The sequence below is a fragment of the Vombatus ursinus genome, unplaced genomic scaffold (assembly GCF_900497805.2).
Source record: "Vombatus ursinus unplaced genomic scaffold, bare-nosed wombat genome assembly UNPS02014818.1, whole genome shotgun sequence".
Lineage (NCBI taxonomy): Eukaryota > Metazoa > Chordata > Mammalia > Diprotodontia > Vombatidae > Vombatus > Vombatus ursinus.
Genome location: NW_020954596.1, coordinates 49,757,124 through 49,777,891, shown reverse-complemented (window position 1 = coordinate 49,777,891; position 20,768 = coordinate 49,757,124). Strand labels below are relative to the sequence as shown.

The window sequence follows — 20,768 nt, the reverse complement described above, 5'->3', positions numbered from 1 at the left end:
TTGTGCCTACGGTAAGACTCCTGGTATAATGATGTATTCAAGGGAATCATTCTGCTGGATTAGCAGATGAGTATATCTCAGCTTTTAGCTTCCATAAAAGATAGTATTAAACTTTGGTCTTTTAACTGCTAGTCTAAAGACTATGTAGCAGAAATCAGATTGCAGTTTCTCTTCCCCTACAGAAGTGGCCTGGTTGGCATTGCTTTCATCAATAAAGCAGATGCTAAAACCAAGCTTCAGCCTCATGCTCCTCAGGGCGTCTGAGCCAAGCACACGCAGTCTGAGGCGGCCTCATTTGCTGGGAGATCTTTCAACAAGAGGAGTGTTTGTCAAGATGAAGTCCTTTGGGAGAATTTCTGCTTGTGGTGTTTGTTCTGTGTCCCTCTGTAGGCTGTGATTTCCAGTCAGCATCCTAGAGCAATTGTACATCTCTTTTCTCCCTTGGTGCTTAGTTTTATGGCCTGACTGCTGTTGTTTTGTTTCATCTACACTGGCTTGTCTGTCTCATCATTCATGCAAATTCATGTGCAAGTCTCTTTCTTCCATTTAATGATCCTATCTGTGCCTACATTAAGTAGAGGTTTGTTTTCAATTTCAATCTTCATTTGTTCACAGTTGTTAGTTGTTGTAAGCTCAGCGGCTTTGACCTGCAGGAAGGTGCCATGATTTGATTCCTAAATTTCCTTATGATGTGATTCCTCAGACTGTCCCTCTGCTTCAAGGAGCCAGTTAAAAAATGCTTCTTTTCTAACCAAGACATACATTCTGTTTGCTAATGACTCAGACGTGCTGGGCGCTTGCTCCATTAACTCTTAAAATTGGCATCATTGGTAAAGAATTACATTCTAATCTGTCAATAAATTTTGTTTGCACAGAGATTTTGCTTATGTAGCAAGAGATAAAGACACAAGAATTTTGAAATGTCACGTATTTCGATGTGACACGCCAGCAAAGGCAATTGCCACAAGTCTTCACGAAATCTGTTCTAAGGTAAGTGCATATCAACTGAGTCACCACATTACCAATCCAACAAGCATTTATTAGGCATATGCTGTGTACAAGGCATTGAGTGTCATTTAGACAAAGATGAAATTAAAAATTCTCACTGCCCTCAAGGAACCTGCACTCTACTAGGGGAATGTGTAGAGTAAGACACTTTACTTCAATGCTTGGGCCAAAGCTACAGAGGTAGAAATGAAAGAGCATAAAGAAACGAAGTGGCCAGATGTGGCCCATCAAGTGAACCTTAGTCTGGACAGCCCATATCCCTGGAGAGGCACTCCTGCCCCACCTGCCTCCATAGACACACCCCAGAGACCCTAGAAGATGCCTAGGGCTCATCTAGCTCCCTTTCCTATCCACAGAAATGCCCTTTACAACCTCCCTAACAGGTAATCCTCTCTCCTTTCCTTAAGAACTTCCAGTGATAGGGGTAGCTAGGTGGTGCAGTGGTTAGAGCACTGGCCCTGGAGTCAGGAGGACCTGAGTTGAAATCTGGCCTCAGACACATAACACTCATTAGCTGTGTGACCCTAGGCAAGTCACTTAACCCCAATTGCTCTCACCAAAAAAAAAGAATTCCCAGTTTTGCAAGCTAGCCAATAGCATTGATGGGCTACTCTGATCATTATGTTCCCTTTTATAGCAATTGAGCTGAAATCTGCTCCCTGTAACTTTTACCCATTGCTCTGGAGCATCAGAGTGTATAAGTCTGCTATCTAGCTATGTGCTTGCCCTTTTGATATGTGAGAAGAGATGTCATGTGTTTTCCCTCAAATCTTTTTCCTCTTCAGATTAAACCATCCCACTCAAATGTGATCTGGTTTCAAGCTTCTTTGAAAAAAAATATGTATTTTTCAAAACAAAATTGGCTTTCAACTGCCTTGCCTGACTCTACACTCCTCATTAATTATTATATACTGGGCTTGGGGTCACTTACCTGGAGGGGAAGGTGGACAAATAATTTCTAAGGTTCTTTAACTCTAGGATTCTGACTTTGTACCTGGCAGAGCTAAATCCTCCTGCACAGACATATCACATCTCCCAGGGCCTGTGTTTTTCCCCACAAGTACTGTGCCCATTCCAATTCAGCCCAGCTCCTGGATCCTGTTCAAACAACAACTGATAAACTATAGATGATGCCTTTTAAACAGGGTACAACCAATCAGTATCAATGGAAGCTGGGCTGCAATCTTGCTACCTCCTCTCTTAGTCCCTGCCTCCTGGGGCCAACATGTTGTATCTTCTGAAGCAAATTTCAGGAATTAGGTATGATAATAGGAGATGATGAGAGTTGGAGCTGAAAGGATGAGATGTTCTGGGGATGCTACCATCTGCCTATGCTGCAGGCCTGGGAAGAAATTCACTCATTCTCTAACCTTCAACCACAAGACAGGGATTGGTATGGATCAACTGTGAGGCACTTTTCAGAGTAGCTTAGATGACAAAGACACTGAAAGCCTACATTGACTTTCTCTGGGACTTTATTTCCATTCAGCTACAAATAATTTGGCTCAGACCCTTAGACGGGGGAGTGACAAGACTCAAAATCTCTAGCTTCCTTCAGTACTTATCTTACGTGCCATATCCTGCAAGAAGTCTTTCCTGAGCTGTTAAACTGCTAGCTGTTAGTACTCAAAATTTACATGTGTATACTTAATTTGTTTACATGTTATCTTCTCTCTCCTCCCAATAGATTGTAAGCTTCTTGAGGCCAGGCACTGGTTTTTGTTCTTTCTTTGTACCTCTAGAACCTATCGAATTGTCTTGCATGTAATAAGCACCTAATAAATTCTTGTTCAATTGAATTAGGAAATAAAGAGGAGAGACAATGATAACTCTCAAGAAACACAAGTTATTTTGTTTGGAAATCATCAATGAATGTGGTAGCCTGACAAACTTAATCAGTTTGAACATCAACCTTTTTGATATACAGAGGACTCCTAGTAACCCAGAAATTAACAGTGACATTCATGAAGATAAATGTAGCTCCAGCTGGCACTGACCTGAGTTTGCTGACCAACCCACCCATAACAGATACATTGGTTCAGGCCACTGCTCATATTAGAAATCTGTTGAAGGCAGGCTGAGGGGATACTGCTTTGAAAGAATTAGGAGACTATTATCCATGGAAAATAATCATTTGCACATTGTCACTAGGGATGAGTACACATCTCCTCAAAATATATGGCAAAGTTGGAATCTAGAAATAAATGGTAGAGAATAAGTTGGAAATGAAATGGAACACACTTAGGGGATGACCCAGCTGATATGCAAGCACACACGAAGCATACATGGAAACAATGCTATGTTTTTGCTATTGTCCCCAGATTATGGCTGAACGGAAGAATGCCAAAGCTGTCGCCTGCAGCTCATTACAGGAAAGAACTAATGGAAATCTTGATGTTCCTTTGCAAGGTAGGTCAATAGGCCTGGATTCTTATTCTCATTAAGAATCCTCTCCTTACCCCAGGAGAACATTCAAAGATGAAATGTCCTCTTCTATTTATTTTCTTCTCAGAGCAGCTAACATATTATTTTGTAACTATCAAACTGGATGTTTCATACGCATCTCAAGCTCAACGTGTCCAAAACCAAACTCATCTTTTCCCTAAAATCTGCCCTTCTCCTGACCTTCCCTATTTTTGCTGAAGGCACCGCAATCTTTCCTGTTGTCCTGTTCTTGGTGTCACATTCTCCATTTCTCATTCTCATTTACCCCAAATTTCCAACCAATTGCCCAGTGTTGTCATTTCTTCCTCAACAATATCTTTCATGTATGCCATCTTCCCCCCATTCACAAAATCACCACCATAGTTTAGGCCTGGACTATTGCAGTAGCCTCCTGATTTGTTTCCCTGCCTGAAGTCCCTTCTTTCTCTAATCCGTCTTCTATCCAGCCACCTAAATCATTTTCCTAAAGCACAGATCTAATCATGTCACTTTCCTACTCAGCAAAGTCCAGTGGGGGGCAGCTAGATGGTACAGGGGATAGAGTGCCAGGCTTGGAATCAGAAGACCTAAGTTTAAATCTGTCCTCAGACACTAGCTTTGGGACCCTAGGCAAGTCACGTAAGCCAGTTTGCCGCAGTTTCCTCATCTGTAAAATGAACTGGAGAAGGAAATGGCAAACCACTCCAGTATTTTTGCCAAGAAAACCCCACACAGGGTAATGAAGAGTCAGACGTGACTGAAACGACTGAACAACAAAGTCCAATGCCTCCCTATTTCTTCTAGGATCAAATATAGACTCTGGCATTTAGCTTTTAATAGCCTGACCCCATCCTACCTTTCTAGCCTTATTTCACATTACTCCCTCTATATATACTTTATTTTTCCAGCCAAACCATCCTGTCTATTCCTCACATAGAACACTTTATCCCCTGTTTCTGGACCTCTAAGAAGGTTTGCCTCCATGCCTATCACCTCCTTTTTTTTTTTTTTTTGTCCCTATTGAAAAACTTCAGAATTCAGTTCCTTTCCCTTACTGCATGGGGCCTTTGTTAGAATGTAAGCTCCTGTGAGGGCAGGGACTGTTTGCTTGTGTCTTTGTATCCCATGCCTAGTACATAGTCATTAAATGCTTGTTGATTTTATTGGTACCACCATCTGCCTAAGCCTGCAACTACAAAGTCTGATGTTTCTTCGTAATATTTCATTTCCCCTTTAAAATTATGTTCAATTTAATTCAACTTAACAAACATTTATTGAATATCTACTATGGGGCACTCAAAATCTGTGTGCCTCACAGGCACATGGTTGAAGTTCTTTCTGTCATTGGGATTGGGCTAGGAATGATTTTTTTTGCTGGACTAGTAGTAAAGAATGTTGATTTTCTTGCCTTATGAATCATGATTATTTCAGGGAAGGCAGCCTGCATAATGAGGGAAAGAAGCTGTGGGTTGATAAATTTTTGTGTGTGTAGTTAGTTATTTCACATCTAAGATTCTGCTCTTCATGATTAAATAGCCTTCAGGCCCAAATATAACCTAGACAGCAAGCTAGCAGACAATAGCAGTTTTAACAGTGTAGAGTAAAATAAGCAGCTTTACTTGCTGCCCCATCTGGGAAGGCCAATTGAAAACACTGTGACTTACACTGTGCCCCAAAGGCAGATATGAGATGAAGTAGTTATAGAAGAATTATAATATCTACCCTTAGAAAACAAGCAAATAGGAAGCAGCCTGGGTTTTTTTTTTTTCTTTTGGCAATTCTGTGACATAAAAGTGTGAAGGCTTTTAAAAAAAAATGTTTATTTAAATTTTAACATGTGAGTCTGTAAGTGCCAATAAGGAGCCATTATTTTCTGTTCCCATGTAGTAGATTTTCCAACACCAAAGACTGAGCTGGTCCAGAAGTTCCATGTGCAGTACTTGGGCATGTTACCTGTAGATAAACCAGTAGGTATGTGATGCCATTTCTTCCTCTGTGAATGTTTATGGGAGTTCTAGGGAGGTGTTGGTTGGGGGAAGAGGGGTACACCATTTCTGGTATGGCTATCAGCCTTCAGGGGAGGATTAGCATAGTTTCTGTTGTTCTCTGTTCCTTTCTTCTAAGTTTTCCATCTTATTCCACTTTATCACTTTTGTCCATAGCCAAATCTTATCCACCACCCACTTTTTCTTTCTTTTTATCTCTTCTTCCCCTAGCCCTAACCTTCACTAACTAGGTCACAGATTATCTGAAAACCTGGTCATTTCTGAAATGGACGAAGCATACAAGAGCTGCTTCCTTTGGTCTGCTTTTCTTCAGGGAGGCAGGTGTCATGCCTGGGAGTTAGATACTTTTGCCACACTCTGGCTTGGTCAAACCATATCTGAAATGCTGTGTTTTCTTCTAGTTCTTCCATGTTTTAAGGACAACATTGGAATATGTCCAGAGGAGAGTGATCAGTAGGGCCTTGACATGATACCAGAAAAGAACTAGTTGAAAGAACTTGAGGTGTTTAGACAGGAAAATAGAGACTTGGGTGGGAGACGGAGGTCATGATAATGGCTTTCAAGTATCTGAAGGGCTGAAAGGGGGAAGTGGGCTTAAACTTATCTCTATGAGAGCAATTGATAGAAACTGCAAACTTAGACTTGATGTCAGGAAAAACTTCCTAACCATTAGAGTAGCCCCAAAGTGGAATGGACTGCCTCACATGGGAATGATTTCCCCCTTGCTCGAGGTCTTCAGGGAAAGACTGGATGACCATTTGTTGGGTATGTTGTAAAGGAAATTCCTGGTTCAAGGACAGATTGAACCAGGGGGCTACTGAGGTCCTTCCTACTTTTAATATTCTGTAAAAATTCTTTCTTTTTGTTAGAAAAAGTCCCAGAAATCATCTGGCCTAAGAAAGAAAGAACAGTCCTTTAAAAATAAGAACTCTAATCAACTAAATGATCAACTATGATTCCAGAGGACTGATAAAGAACTCTGCCCACCTCATGATAAAGAAATGATACACTAATATGCAAAATAAGAAACACATTTTTGGAAGTGACCAGTATTGAAATTTGTTTTGCTTAACTGTGTTTAAGGAATTAGGTAAGGATGGGAGGGGGGAAATGCTTGATAATTAGAAAAAGTAATAATTTTAAAATAAAAAATAACCACAAAGCACATTTCCTGAGGCTTTGTCTATACTTGGAATAAAGCCCTTTTATTCAGTGATTCAAATACACGATGCCTGCGTTACAAGACAATATATTAATATATTAATAAGACAATGTTTAGATAACACCAAGGTAGATGATAGATAAAATGGTCTGTGTGATGCTATAGTTGACCAGTGTGGAATAACAGGTCATCTCTCTATAAAATGAGTTACCCTTTACATTTGGTCTGAAAGAATAAAGTTAAATGAAGGAATAAAGGTGAAAAATCCCTATCAATACATATTTTCCTGTGTCCTTTGTTAGTGTAGTATCCCTAAGACCTTTGGTCTAAATAAGGCACTGTGGTTATTATTTGCAAGACTTCTTTTTTTGTATCTTTGGAGCCAAATGAATTTGGGAAGACTAGATAACAGTAATTACATTTCGGTTTGATTACTATAGTTATGTTGTTTCCTATTTCAGAATCTTGGAGGGAACTTATGTGCCCTCTCGGTGGTAGAAACCAGCCCTGGTTTTTATTCAGGGTAGAGACCAGGTAAGAGGGGGCAATACCTTTCAAGGAAGCAACCTTCATATCCTTAGTCTGAGAAAATTGCCGAAAAACAGCTTTGCTTAGCTTTCCCTCCCAGATGGCTTGAGACATATGATCAGTCTGGTTTCTTCAGTCAATGGACTTGCCTGAGTATATTCCTCTACAGTATGGTTGACAATCATGGAGCTTTGCATAGTTGCTTTATTCCCTTATACTGTTTTCTTCCATAGGTATGGATACCCTGAATAGTGCCATAGAAAGTCTTATGAGCTCATCAAACAAAGAAGATTGGCTGCCAGTTACCATGAATGTTGCTGATGCCACTGTGACTGTCATCAGTGAAAAGGTAAGGAAGAATTAATACATGTGCTCAATATTTCTGGCTCACAACAATATTTGAGATTCAATAGTAAAGCAAACAAAAACAGTAAGCAAAAGAAATTTTTAACAGACTGGTCATTTAGTGAGAGTGAGAGATAAAAGATCAGTAGCCTAAATATAACAGCCAGGAAGGCCTATAGCATGTTGGGAAGATCTTCTGTGGAGGATGTGAGGTAGTACATGGACAATGGCGGCCCAGAATGAGAAGGTGTGAATTAGTTGTGATCTGTATTGGTAGAAGAGATAACCACCAATCATAAATTCATGATTTATAGGACCATGAATGCCTTGAGGTATAAAACCTATATATAGTCAAACTCACTGGTATATGCTACAGAAACCTTTCTGGGCAACTGGTTTGGTTTTTGCCAAAATTCAATTAAATTCTAAATGTTTCTTTATCACATTTCCCAGATCTATGTTAATACCAAATGTTATATTCTGCATATCTGGTTATGTCCTTGAGATTGGATTATGCATTTAAGTACTTCTTTCATATGTCAGATCTGTTTTCTTTTGTTTTCTTTTTTTGGTTTTTGTTTTGTTTTGCAGAGAACCATTACTTTGGTTTCTACTTTTTATAGACTCAGTCCTGAAACTAAAGCTTAGTTCAGCCCTTTCCCAAGGAAGGTATCCTACCTGCTAGTATCACAAGTGGTCATATAGGCTGTACTTCCAGACCTCCAGTAATGGAGAATCTCCTAAGCCAACCTGTTCCATCTGTGGATTTCTCCAATTATTAGCAATTATTTTCCCTTATATTGAGCTGAAAATTTTTTTGTAACTTCTACACATTGGTCCTATGTGACTAAATGACAACCTTCCAAATACTTGAAGACAACTAATATATCCCACCTAAGTCTTCACTTCTCCAGGCTAAATAAACCCTAGGTCTTTCAGACAACCCTCATATTGCATGATTTGCAGGCCTTTCACAATCTTGGCTGCCTGCCTTTGGGCCTACTTTGTCTTGTTAATGTCCTTCTCCAAATGTGATGCCCAGAGCTAGACATGAGACTGAAGATAGTATACCAGGGCTCTCACTACCCTCCTTCTACACCCTTTACATCAGTAACACAGCCCAGATCTCATTAGCTTTTCTGGCTTCTGCATTCCACCTACAATCCACTGACATCTTTAGATCTTTTTCAGATGAACTGTTTTTTAGCTATATCTTCTCCATCTTGTACTTATGCCATGGGTTTTTGAATCCAAGTATAAGATTTTACATTTATTCCTACATTATTTTATTAGTTTGTGCACAGTGTTTCACCTTACATTGCTGATCGTTTTGGATCTCATTTCTGTCATCAAACAAATTTGCTATACTTTAGCTTTGAGGCAAAAGCATGGCATGTTTGGACTCATCCAAATCACTAATTAAAAAGTGAACAGAACTCAACCAAAGTCAGAATCTCCTGTTTACATTAGAGAACTCCCCCAGATTCACCACAATCCAGGAATCATCATTCTTTAGGTACATTCTTATCAATCACCTACAATTTATCATATAGTCCATCTCTCTCCATTTTATTCCCAAGGATATAATAACTGTCATCCACTTTGCTGAAATCCAGATATCATATTGCCATAGTATTTCCCTTGTATCTACTAGTCTATACTAACAATATAAAAAAATGAAATGAGTTTAATTTCACCAACCTCTAAGGTTTGAATTACCTACCTTATTCTCCCCTTTGAAAACTGGGTCAATATTTGCCCTGTGTACATTAACCTGTGCTAGCTACCTCTCCCATCCTCTAGGATTTCTCAAAGATCACTGACATTTTGGAGATCAAGGACAATTTTTTGTTTGTATTTAATTTCACTTTTTTTTACGTAATGGGAATTTATTTTCTATTCCTCCTAGTCAGCCCTCTCCCAGCCCCACATTGAGAGAAAGAAGGTGGGGGGGGGGGAACCTTGTAACAAATACACAGTCAAATAAAACAAATTTCTGTATCAGCCATGCATGTCAAAAATTGTCTGATTCTGCATCATGAATACATCACCTTTCTGTTCTGAGTAGCTTGGATCATCATCAGGCCACTGCATTGACCTGAGTTATTGAGGCTTTCCAAGTGGTTTGACAGAGCCATTTCCTTATCTACTTTTGAATACTTCTAGTTGTTCTAGAAAGGACACCAGTTAAGGTCTACTAGGCCTGTCTTGGAAGACCAGTGACAGTGTTAATACCTCAGGCACAGACTAGGTCACCCCCTAGGGCAGTAAGAACTGTGGAGGGTTCCTGGGGTTCCTGAAATTCTGGTGTCTATTACGCCTTGCATAACCACTTTCTCAGGGACCTCTCCCTGTAGATCCTTCTGCCTCAGGAAGTAAAGTACCCTACAGATTCCATCGCTTTTTCCAGCTCCTAGTCAACCCATTGTTAATATTCTTATTTAGAAATCTGCTTTAATAAAGAAAAATATAAGCTGGCATATTTTAGTTTGCGTATTTGTGTTGTGTCTGTTATAGTTGAAATGTAGCTCAATTTAAAGCTCTGAGATTTATTTTTCTTATTAAAATTTTGTTTTACTTGTTCACTTTAGTAATAATTTTTAAAGAGAAATTGCCAGTTGTCCAACTGCTCTCAAGTTTCTACAAAAGTTGGCTTTTGATTACTTATGGTGGCTGCCCTACCTTTTGGTTCTCAAGTTGTTGAGGGACTTTGATCTTTGATCTTTGAAAGGTGAATCTCCCTGGGGATCCTAGTAATTCTACTTACTTACTGACCTTGCCCACACCAGGTGATTTGGAGGCCACATATGAAGTAGATAGATCACATAAGTTCTGCCCTGATTACGTGACCTTTTTGGAGAAAAAAGACTGACTTGGACCTCTGAAATAGCTAATATAATGCAATGTCAAATATAAAACTAAATACCAGTTAAGGTAGTAGAGACTATAAGTGCTGTGAGAATGAGGGATTAATTTTTTTCAGGCCTGATATAAAAATGGGATCAGACTGGATCTATTAAAGTCATATGGTAGATGTGTTCAGACTATTGGATAAATCAGTTAGTCGGTCAACAAGCATTAAGTGCCTACCAGGCACTATGCCTCTTCTAAAGATTCTCAGAGACAAAGAATAAAACAGTCCTGCTTTCGAGAAGCTTCCATTCTAACATTATATGTTAATAATCTGTAACACAGGAATCATGATTGAGCTTTGGCTAAGTTGTGTTTTCAGTTAAAATAGTGGATTAATAGTTGTCAGTTCTCCATTGCACTTGATAATGGGGAAAGGGCAAATGAAATCTAACTAATCAAAATACCTTTACCCAATATATCGCTTCCTTTTTTTCACCCTTGGAAGATTTAAGTATTAATTTGGTGACTTTGTATTAAGTTGCCAATAAATTACCAAATAGCCCAGAGAGGGATAGGGGGAAAGGAGAAGATTGCTTAGATAACCCACATACTAGCTAAGTGCAAATTGACTGATTTAAGTTATATGTCGATATTCATGACAGTCCTGGTCATTCTAGACAAATTTATATTTCTGTTTTTTTCTTTTAAACAAGTTAAATTTGGCAGTGTTTTTCTTAACAGTGGTTTCATTTCACTGTGCTTTATTGAAAGGCCTTTCTGAAAGTTGTAGCTCATGACTGTCACCCACTTTAAGCAGATCATAAACACTTACTGACTAGTCATTTCTTGTAGAATGAAGAGGAAATTCTGGTGGAGTGCCGTGTTCGATTCTTGTCTTTCATGGGAGTTGGCAAAGACATTCATACTTTTGCCTTCATCATGGACACAGGGAATCAGCATTTTGAGTGCCATGTCTTCTGGTGTGAGCCTAATGCAGGCAATGTATCAGAAGCAGTACAGGCTGCATGCATGGTGAGTAACCCCAAAACTGTGAACTGGCCAGTTTTTTGTCCTCTTCTCTCTTTCCTCTTCCCCTTCCCAATAATTTTCCCCAAAAGCTAAAAAAGTATCTCCAAATCTTCATCTCTAAAGTAATGCTGCATAGTAGAAAAACTGTTCCCTTGCTATTCTACTCTACTCAAAATGAACTTATACCATTAATACAAGTAGAATTTATAAGCCACTTTACTTCATTATCTCAAAATGCTGGGTCACTTGAAAGAGGCAGTTCTGGATAAAGCTGTAAAGGCTCCAGCGGCATTATAAAGGAGGGCCCTAGGGCAGCGAGGTGGCACAGTGGATAGAGCACCGGCCCTGAAGTCAGGAGGACCTGAGTTCAAATCCAGCCTCAGACCAAACACTTGACACTTTCTAGCTGTGTGACCCTGGGCAAGACACTTAACCCCAACTGCCTTAAAAAAAAGGGGGGGGGGGGGCCCTTAAAGCTATAACACGGAAAAATGGTTCTTTGGGTTGCCGTAACTGCATTGCTGTGGGATGCTACTTAGAAGCAATTTATTTATGTTTTCAAAAAGTGAAACATCAAAAAAAAAATGGAGGACTTGACTTGGAATTTGGGGGCTGGTTCAGCTAGCTCTCCAAGATGTTTAATTTTAAGAAAAAACTCCAAGTGTATCCTCATAGCATATATAAAAACATGATTAAAAGCCAGTTCTGAGTAATGGGCAAGAGGCAGGTCATGAATGAATGCTATCTGTAATAACCCTGAACTTTATTTCAGCGGATTTCACTTCTGCTCCCACCAGTGCCTCTCAACAAGGATGATTTAAATGAAGAGCTTAATTTACAGGTTTAAATTTTATTGTCCTTACTTCCAGTGTTAAAACTACTGATAGTAAAGTACTTGAGGCAGCCTGGTGTACAGAAACAGAAGGCCTGGATAATCACCAAGTGAATAGTTAACTGGCATTTAACTGTAAATATGGGGAACTGCTTCTTCAGTCATGAATATAAAGTTTTTATTAAAGCTTATATTTGCTAGTCAACTAAAAGACAACGTTCAATTTTCTGGATCTAAGTATAATCACACAGCTTTTCTCCTCTTATTTCTTTCTCTATTTCTCTCTTCCTCTCTTCCTTCCTTCCTTGGTGTTTGGCATTTCTGGTAGAGATATTTGGTTTTAGTCCATGATTTAAGAAAGCAACAAGTGTGTATTAATTGAACATACTGCATTGTATGTAAAACTGCTAACACACATTTCTCCTCCCAACTGGTCAGTTTTTTCAGTTCTTCACTTTTGATTAGTGCTATCTTGGGGTTGCTTAGTTCTTTCCAAAAGGCAATCTGTGTAATTAATTGGTAGGAATACAGTTAGTATCTAAAACTAAGTAGAAGTAAATTCAAGTGCAACCTCGGAAATGTGCAATGTGAGAGGGGATATGAATCATATAAGGCCTTGGCCCACTTTTCTCTACTTCATTTTTCCTCTGTCTGACCAGGTTCTACTTGAGGAAGGGCTATGGTTAAAAACACTGGTTTGCTTTTTCTTACTCTAAAAGAATAATTGACTTCAAAAATAGACTGGGGAGAGGGGAAGGAGGAGACCTCATGAGGAACCAAACTGGCCAGGAGAAAGTGAAGAAGAAATTAGGAAGCACAAGGATAAGTAGGATCACTCAGTGATGTTGAATATTTAATAAGGGTTAAGATGACTCAAACAGACTACTTTAGTCGTGAGATGAAAGGTTAGCACTCTTGATTCTAGCTATGTAATGCTTAGGGAAGTTAAATTCTTAACTTCATTATTGATTTCAGCAATTTGCTTTCTCAGATTCCCAAATCCAATTTTTCCCTCATCTAGAAGCAAAGTAGTTTTTGTTTGTTTTTATGGTTACTTACTTGACGGTTTCATTGCATTAATTCACCAACTGTAGCTGCTGAGAACCAGCCCAGTGCAAGCCCTTCTAAGCAGGTTTATCCACAAACATATTGGGGGCAATTTTCCTCCTTTTTCTGCTACTTTCACCCCATTATCTCCAAGCCAGCCATTTTTCTATTGATGCAAAGGAGAGACCATACAGCTGAATGTCCATTTCTTGTAAACTTAAAAGGCTGAAGTTAATCTCGGCATCTGTAGCATAGATATCAGAATATAAGTTCTGGAAATTCATTTGTGGACTTATTCTTTGAAACAACTTTAATTGCATTCCATTTTTTTCATATCTTTTGTTTTTACATTATGTTTATTTCTGAATATATATGTCTACCTTTCTCTCCTCCCCAGTGAATCACCCTTATTGACAAAAAATTTAAAGAGGTTAAAAAAAAAAAGCAGTTTGGCAAAACCAGCTGGCACCTCAATCATCTGTGACAATATATGCAATATTCCATACTCATAATACCCCACTTCTGAAAATAAGGAAAGAAGCCTTAATTTTAAAACAAATTTTACATCATAATATTTTTGTGGTTGTATAGGCCTTGGCAGAATTTGGTGATGGAAGAGCTTATTGAAATTTGTCAACTAAATTCATTTTTGTTCTTTCTGGGCCATTGAACCTAATACTTTATGTGAAATCTCAAGTTTGGTGAGGAAGGATGCCTAGCAAAACCTTGTGCATAAATAGTAAGCATCTGATAAATATTGAATTGGATTAGAAAATTGGAAATGTTCTGATCCCAGGACATACAGGGTGCATGTAAACCCTGTGCTCCCAGAATCTTACGGTTTTAGGATTATAACATGATATATCGATTTAGAGCATCTAGTTCAAATTCCTTATTTTATAGATGAGGAAACTGAGGCTCAGATTTCGAGTGACTTGCTTTGAAAAAGACATGCAGTCAACTGGGATTTGAACTCAAATTGCTTGCCTCCAAATCCCCAGGCATCTCTTCCACACCTTGGCTTTTTAGACCATCTCACTGTTGTTTTCTAACTTCTTCATTTCTTTTTTAACCAATTAAGTCACTTCATTGGTATATAGGGAGCTCTGAGTGATGAAATTCTCTCCATCTATGCAAATCAGTTCCTGCTTTGCAACTTAACCTCAAATAGTTGCCTTGGGCACCAAGAGGTGGCTCACCCATGGTCACCAAGGAGTATGTTTGAGAAGCAGGACTTGAACTCTGGTTTCTCTGATTCTGAGACCAAATCCCTATCCACTATGTCATGATGCTTTTAAAAGATATTTTTTTCTAAAGCCGGCATTGCATTGATTAAAGGTTTTGATTAGGAGCAAAAAAGTAAGTAAACTTTCTAAGTTTCCAACTTTAACCCAGCTTTGAAAAAATATATTTGATCTTTTCATTAAATCAGAAGAAAATAGCAGTGAGGAGGGGCAGCTAGGTGGCACAGTCGATAGAGCACCGGCCCTGGAGTAAGAAAGACTTGAGTTCAAATCCGGCCTCAGACATATTAACACTCACTAGCTATGTGACTCTGGGCAAATCACTTAACCCCAATTGCCTCACCAAAAAAAGAAAGAAAGAAAAAAGAAAATAGCATATATCTGTGCAAAATTATCCATTGCATTTAGGTTAGAATATTATAAATAGCTTATGAATAAGCTGACAGTTACTAAAATGCTAAAACACACCCCATTCTTTGTTAAAGAGTGACATGAAATCCATTAGATACGCTACTGGTCTTTGTAGACTAATGAGAAATTTAGTTAAGTGTTATAACTCTTCTCTGTTTAGTTTTCATGGAGAATCTTTTCAATTCAATAAACTTTTAAGTATCTACTCCATACAAGCCACTGTGTGAGATGCTAGGGGAAACAAAAGCAAAACAGAATGGGCCCTGCCCTCATGAATCTTACATCCTACTATCACTATAAGGTATCCTTGTTCCAGGCAGATGGCTACACTTGCTCAAGTTAATATACAGTGAACCATAAAAGGTAGAAATGGGTAGGGACCATAAGGGTGACACTGGTAAATAGACTCAAAGCAAATTTATTGGACCTAATTGTCTTTGAATATTATTTGTAAGATCTATCATAGCATATGTTAATATGTGTACATGTATATGTATGTGTGTGTATTTGGTGATGATGAGTAAGTAGTGTATCAGAATCACTACTCTACATTTCTGGGAATGGTAAAACTAGATGGGTCACTGGATTTATTTTTAGAAGCTAAGTATTAATATTTGAGAATGAATTATTTATAATGCATTTAACATATACCAAGAAAATGAACACAAAAAAATGTCTATACATTACTAACCATCATAAAACATGTTTTTTTTTTTACTTGCAGTTACGGTATCAGAAGTGCTTGGTTGCCCGACCTCCTTCACAGAAAGTTCGGCCACCCCCTCCTCCAGCAGACTCAGTGACCAGAAGAGTCACAACCAACGTAAAACGAGGCGTCTTATCTCTCATTGACACTTTGAAACAGAAACGTCCTGTTACTGAAACGCCATAACTACACACATTAAAGGATTCTGTTCTACTTACCTGAAGATCTAGTAGCTACATACATTACAGAAAGATGAACTATTTTGCCTTCCATTCAATTGCTGATGCTTTGTCTTCAGAAAATAAATCCTTAACAAAACAATGTTAGACAAGCATGTTCTCTTGTCCTTGCCACCATCATGTGATATGAAAAGAAGCATGAATAATTTTTTTTGCTGTCAATGAGTTACATCATGAGCGGTGCAAGGTCTGTTATTGTAAATATTCTAAACAGGACCTAAATTCACACACACACAAAAGAAGAAGGTGGCCACACCCCTCCTAGTAAACTAAAGGATAAGTACTTGGAGTGAAGGATGTCTGAGGTCCTTGTTTCACTGTCTTTTTTTGAGCGGGATTTGTCACAAGCAACTTTTAAGTCCTTCAGCACTTTGCCCTGTTTGCAACACTGGAGTAGATACTACATGATAGTTAGCATTGAATTCCTGTAGGATAGAATTACCAGGTTTTTTGTTTGGTTTTGTTTCTTACAAAATAACATCTGTTTGTTGACAAAATTGTTTGTTGACGTTGGTCTAGAAACCACCTGACAGCTTTGACATGCTTTTGAACCATGGACACCCTTTTATGTCGACTACTGTTTATGTATTATGATGTTGGAGGGGAGGGGGAAATTAAGCTTGAAAATTGTCAAATTGCATCATTTTGAGGAATCAAAAAAGTCAGCCTTTCATTTTAGACAAGTACTTCCATCAGATGATTTTCAAACTAACTCTAAAAAATGAGAATAGTAAAATGAAAGTGTGATGCATTTTGGGTGGGACATTTTCCAATACTCTGCCTTACACTGAACAATGCAACTAGAGAATGTTAGCTATTTGCTGTAGCTCAGTATAGTCATTCTCTATGTAAACACCGTTAAAATGAAATCCACCTATCCATACCTTTCATCCTTAGAGTTTGATCTTGATCTATTATGCAAATTATAATTGAAGGAATGCCATTCACACAATGTTATTCACATACATTTCAATTTCACCACTTGGTGAAGTCTTATCTGCATTAGCCACCTTTTAGCTGTTATTATGTTGAGATTCTGCACCTGGCTCAGTCTAGTTGACTACATTTTGCTTAGAAATCTCTGCTAACACATTTTTTCATGGTAACAAATTACACATAGCAGTAACAATACATCAAATTTGTGCACTGAAGAACAGGATATATAGATTACTATGCCACTAATAGGTGCTTTTCCTCCTTTCTTTTGATTTCTTTCAATTGTTTTAAAATTTGAAATATTTTTTATTTCAGATTAGAACAAAATATTCCTAGGTATGATAGAATATAAAGTACTTCCCCAATATTTTCTGCCTATTTGTTTCTATCTAAACATGTGATTTAACTGCATAGAAAAATCTAGACTTAACAATGCTGTTATTTCAAAAGGATGTTATCAAGGTGATTAATCTAAATATTGGTCATCTATGTTCAGTTTAGAACATCAAATTTGATTTTTTCACTTCTAATTACAGCAGTATATTAATCCTTTATATTTGTAACATACCTAAAACCTTTCAAAGTATTTTTCAGTCATTACCTCATTTGAGCATCATAATAACCTTGTGAGAGAGACAAAGCTGGTGACAAATTGGGGGAAAAAAACTGAATTCCAGATAAGTTGTAACTTGCCTGAGGTCAAGTTAGCGAGAGAGCCTGGATGCCAACCCAGGTCTTCCTGACTCTTATTTCAGTGTCCTTTGACACTATCAGGCTGTCTCCATATCAGTCATAAGAGTCCTTTCAAAAGCCTGAGGGCAAATGCAAAAAAAAAAAAAGAAGAAGAAGAAGAATGGAAAGATTCATTTTCAGCCAATTCTGGAATTCCTATAAACAAACAGGGGGAAAATAAGTCCGGTTGATGCTGAGTATATTCATACGGAAGAATTTACTGTAGGGAGCCAGTCTCCCACCCCACAAAAATAATGTGTACAGTAAAAGCAGGAACTACATGAATTTCCCTACTCACCCAATATACCTGTTCTGGGGAAACATCTTAGGGAATATAGATGCTTCTATCCATATAGCTTACTTAATGTATGTGACTTGTTAGTAGGACTTCATTCTGCTGCTTACTACATTTGGATTAGTTTTTAAGGCAATTGGTGGTTGGTCTCCTAATGTTAGGCATTATTGTAACTCTGGAAATGGGAGCATTTTCTTCCAAATCCCCAACTAATGGAACCCACTGAGTTCCAAATCACTAGTTGGGTAGTTTACACTTAATAATTCTGGCCCTATTGATATCTACCACCTGAAATGGCCAGTGCATCTAGAAGTAAATTCTAAATTATGTCCTTTTAAGAAGTTCCTGTTCAAAATTCCACCCAGAATTCCATCATGTTGACATTCCAACTTGGTTATTTCCAAGGCAAAATGACATTCAGTATGAAACTTAAAAAAAAAAAAATCAAATAAGCCACTTTCATTTAGAAAAATTCCATCAGAACTGAGAGTTCATTTTTCTTTATTTTTCAAGGTATTTGTTTTGTTGTCAGGATCAAGAACACTGAGCTAGCTTTGAGCAACAAACTGATTTATATATATGCAATTATAGGAAGCATTAAGACAAATAATAGACATTACATATGAAAACATATTTGCAGATATTTTGCTTTTAAAATAGCTTTGCATATTTACCTAAATGCTAATTAATTTTATAAAACTGATTATTTTAAACAGTATGTTCAGACACTTTCTGCCATGGCCAAAAAGTATGTATGAAGTAAGTGTATGTGTGTGTGCTTGTGTGTGTGAGTGTGAGATTGAGAGAGAGGGAGAATACCAATGTTTTACCCAATGTTGTAGTGACACTTCAGTTATCTATGCATTCTTTCTATCTAGTGATTCTGTAAGCAGGCAGCCATGTGCACTATGCCTTGTATGTCTTGTGTCATTTTTGAATTAACCTGTTAAATACAGCTTAAAATATTTTTATTTTATTTATTCTATTTTTACTGAAATATACTGCATTATTATGTTAATGTATTATCTTTACTGGACATTATTTCACAATGTATCCAGTTCTAAGTAATCTCCGTGTATTATAGGTTACCTAAAAGGTGGTTTTGTAATGATTTGTAGTCATATTTTTATTGGAGTATGTAGAAGAAATGGCAAAATGTGTAAAGTTCATTTCTTTTATTTTTTAAAAAGCAATTAGAAAGATAGATGCAGACATACCACCTCATAATACGCTCCTTGAGAACAAGGAAAATGTAGCCAACACCGTCTATAGCTTAAGCTTTTACTTTGCAGACTGAAACACTAAGTTGTACTTTTTTAGTATCCTTTAAAATACTTGCTGTTTCATTTACAATTGTATACATGCTCCTTTTTTCCCCACCTCAGTATAAGACCATCTACAACTAATTAGAATACTATTTTAAAATGCATGATGGGTTATTAATCCCACTTCCATTAAAATGAGGTTTTAGATGATAAACTGTGGGCACAGCAACCTAGAGCTCAAAAAAATAAATAAAACACCTCTCTTTTGAAAATGGAAAGTTGTAAGATTATCCTGCCCTAATTTGTGACAAGTCCTAATTCTTTCTTCCTTTTCCTGTGTAGCAAACAAAATGTTTCTTATGCCCTTTTAGAAGAGCTTTATTTCCAAAGCTGATATTAGTTCAGCTTTAATATTAAAAACATTATTAGCTCTGTGTTCAACAAGCTTAGTTATCTTAATATATGGCTCACACATGTGCTTTACAGTCCGTAAAAGGAAGTTGGAGTTTCGGGGAATGACACTTGCTCACAGTTTATCATGTTAAAGAGCTCACTTCCAATCAAAGCAGCTTATTCCAGAAAGAAACTTTTGCTTTCTTTTATTTTTTTCCTTTTGCTGTTGACCACTTTTACACATTTAAATGTAATTTGTTGTGAGAATAAACTTAGCTGCATAAAATGTTTGACTCATTTATCTGAAATAACTTAAAGTCATATTTGGGGGGATAGAAACTTAAACACATTTAGTCTGTGTTGGCTATTTTATTTCAAAATCTTCTCCAAAATTGAACTGCTTTTGAAACATCAATTTAATAATCTAAGATGTCTGCCATTGCCTTTTTTCATATTTAATTATAGATGAAGCTTTCATTAAATTTCTTGTACTTCTCCCAGATAAAACTGATGTGTTAATGCCATATTATTTAAATTCTGAATAAAATGCCAGTGTGGTATACATTTAGCAGCCAAAAGGAACAGACATTGTTTGGGCAGAGAACCAAAAGTAACTCTTCCATTAAAATTCTACAAAGAGTAGTCCTCACTTCCTCCTTCAGTCTACCTATAATAAAAACTTTATTGCAACCACTATCTGCAGGAAATCTGGTCATCTTTTAATTGCCAAAGACCAATAGCTTTTATCTAAGTTCTTATTTTCTTTGAGCCATTCTGTAGCTCATGAAACTCTTGAACATGACATATTTTCTTATTCTTTCCTATCTCAGCTTCAATGGCAATACTTTTCTGATCCTCTAGCTTTATCTTCTCAGTCTTTGCTGGTTCATCTTTTTCTTTCCAGCCTGAAATGTAAGTATCCCACAAAGGTTTTGTCCTTGGGGCTCTTGTCCCATTTATATGCTTTCTCCCTTGGCAATTTTATCTTCATATTCAATTATCACCTTTCGATAGATGACTACCAAATCTAGCTAACCAATCCTGGTTTCTCTGTTGAGTTCAAGTTCTGTATTTTCAGCTAATTGCTGAACATCTCTATTTTTGCTAATGTCTGTAGTCTTCTCTCAGACTTAAAGCCGTCATCTCTGATTCTTACCTCTTCCTCAGTCCCTGTATTTTACTTCCACAGTAACTCTCACATCTGACCTCTTCTTTTCACCTAAACTGCCACCCTTTTTCCTAAATTAATTTAATAATAGCCTCATAACTGGCCTAGTCTTTCTCATCTTTGATCCATCCTTCACATAGTTGCC

General features: G+C 37.6%; 1 protein-coding gene across 7 annotated transcripts in view; it reads left to right on the top strand.

The window, feature by feature from the left end:
* Positions 1 to 20,149, top strand: part of APBB2 (amyloid beta precursor protein binding family B member 2) — a 408,666-nt gene extending 388,517 nt beyond the window's left edge. For all 7 annotated transcript variants that reach the window (XM_027836187.1, XM_027836190.1, XM_027836193.1 and 4 more), the window contains 6 exons: positions 876 to 990; positions 3,330 to 3,417; positions 5,320 to 5,403; positions 7,362 to 7,477; positions 11,179 to 11,358; positions 15,614 to 20,149. In XM_027836187.1, coding sequence (XP_027691988.1) covers positions 876 to 990; positions 3,330 to 3,417; positions 5,320 to 5,403; positions 7,362 to 7,477; positions 11,179 to 11,358; positions 15,614 to 15,781 — 751 coding nt within the window. In that variant the 3' untranslated portion in view covers positions 15,782 to 20,149. The remainder of the gene's footprint in view (positions 1 to 875; positions 991 to 3,329; positions 3,418 to 5,319; positions 5,404 to 7,361; positions 7,478 to 11,178; positions 11,359 to 15,613) is intronic.
* Positions 20,150 to 20,768: the final 619 nt, after the last annotated feature.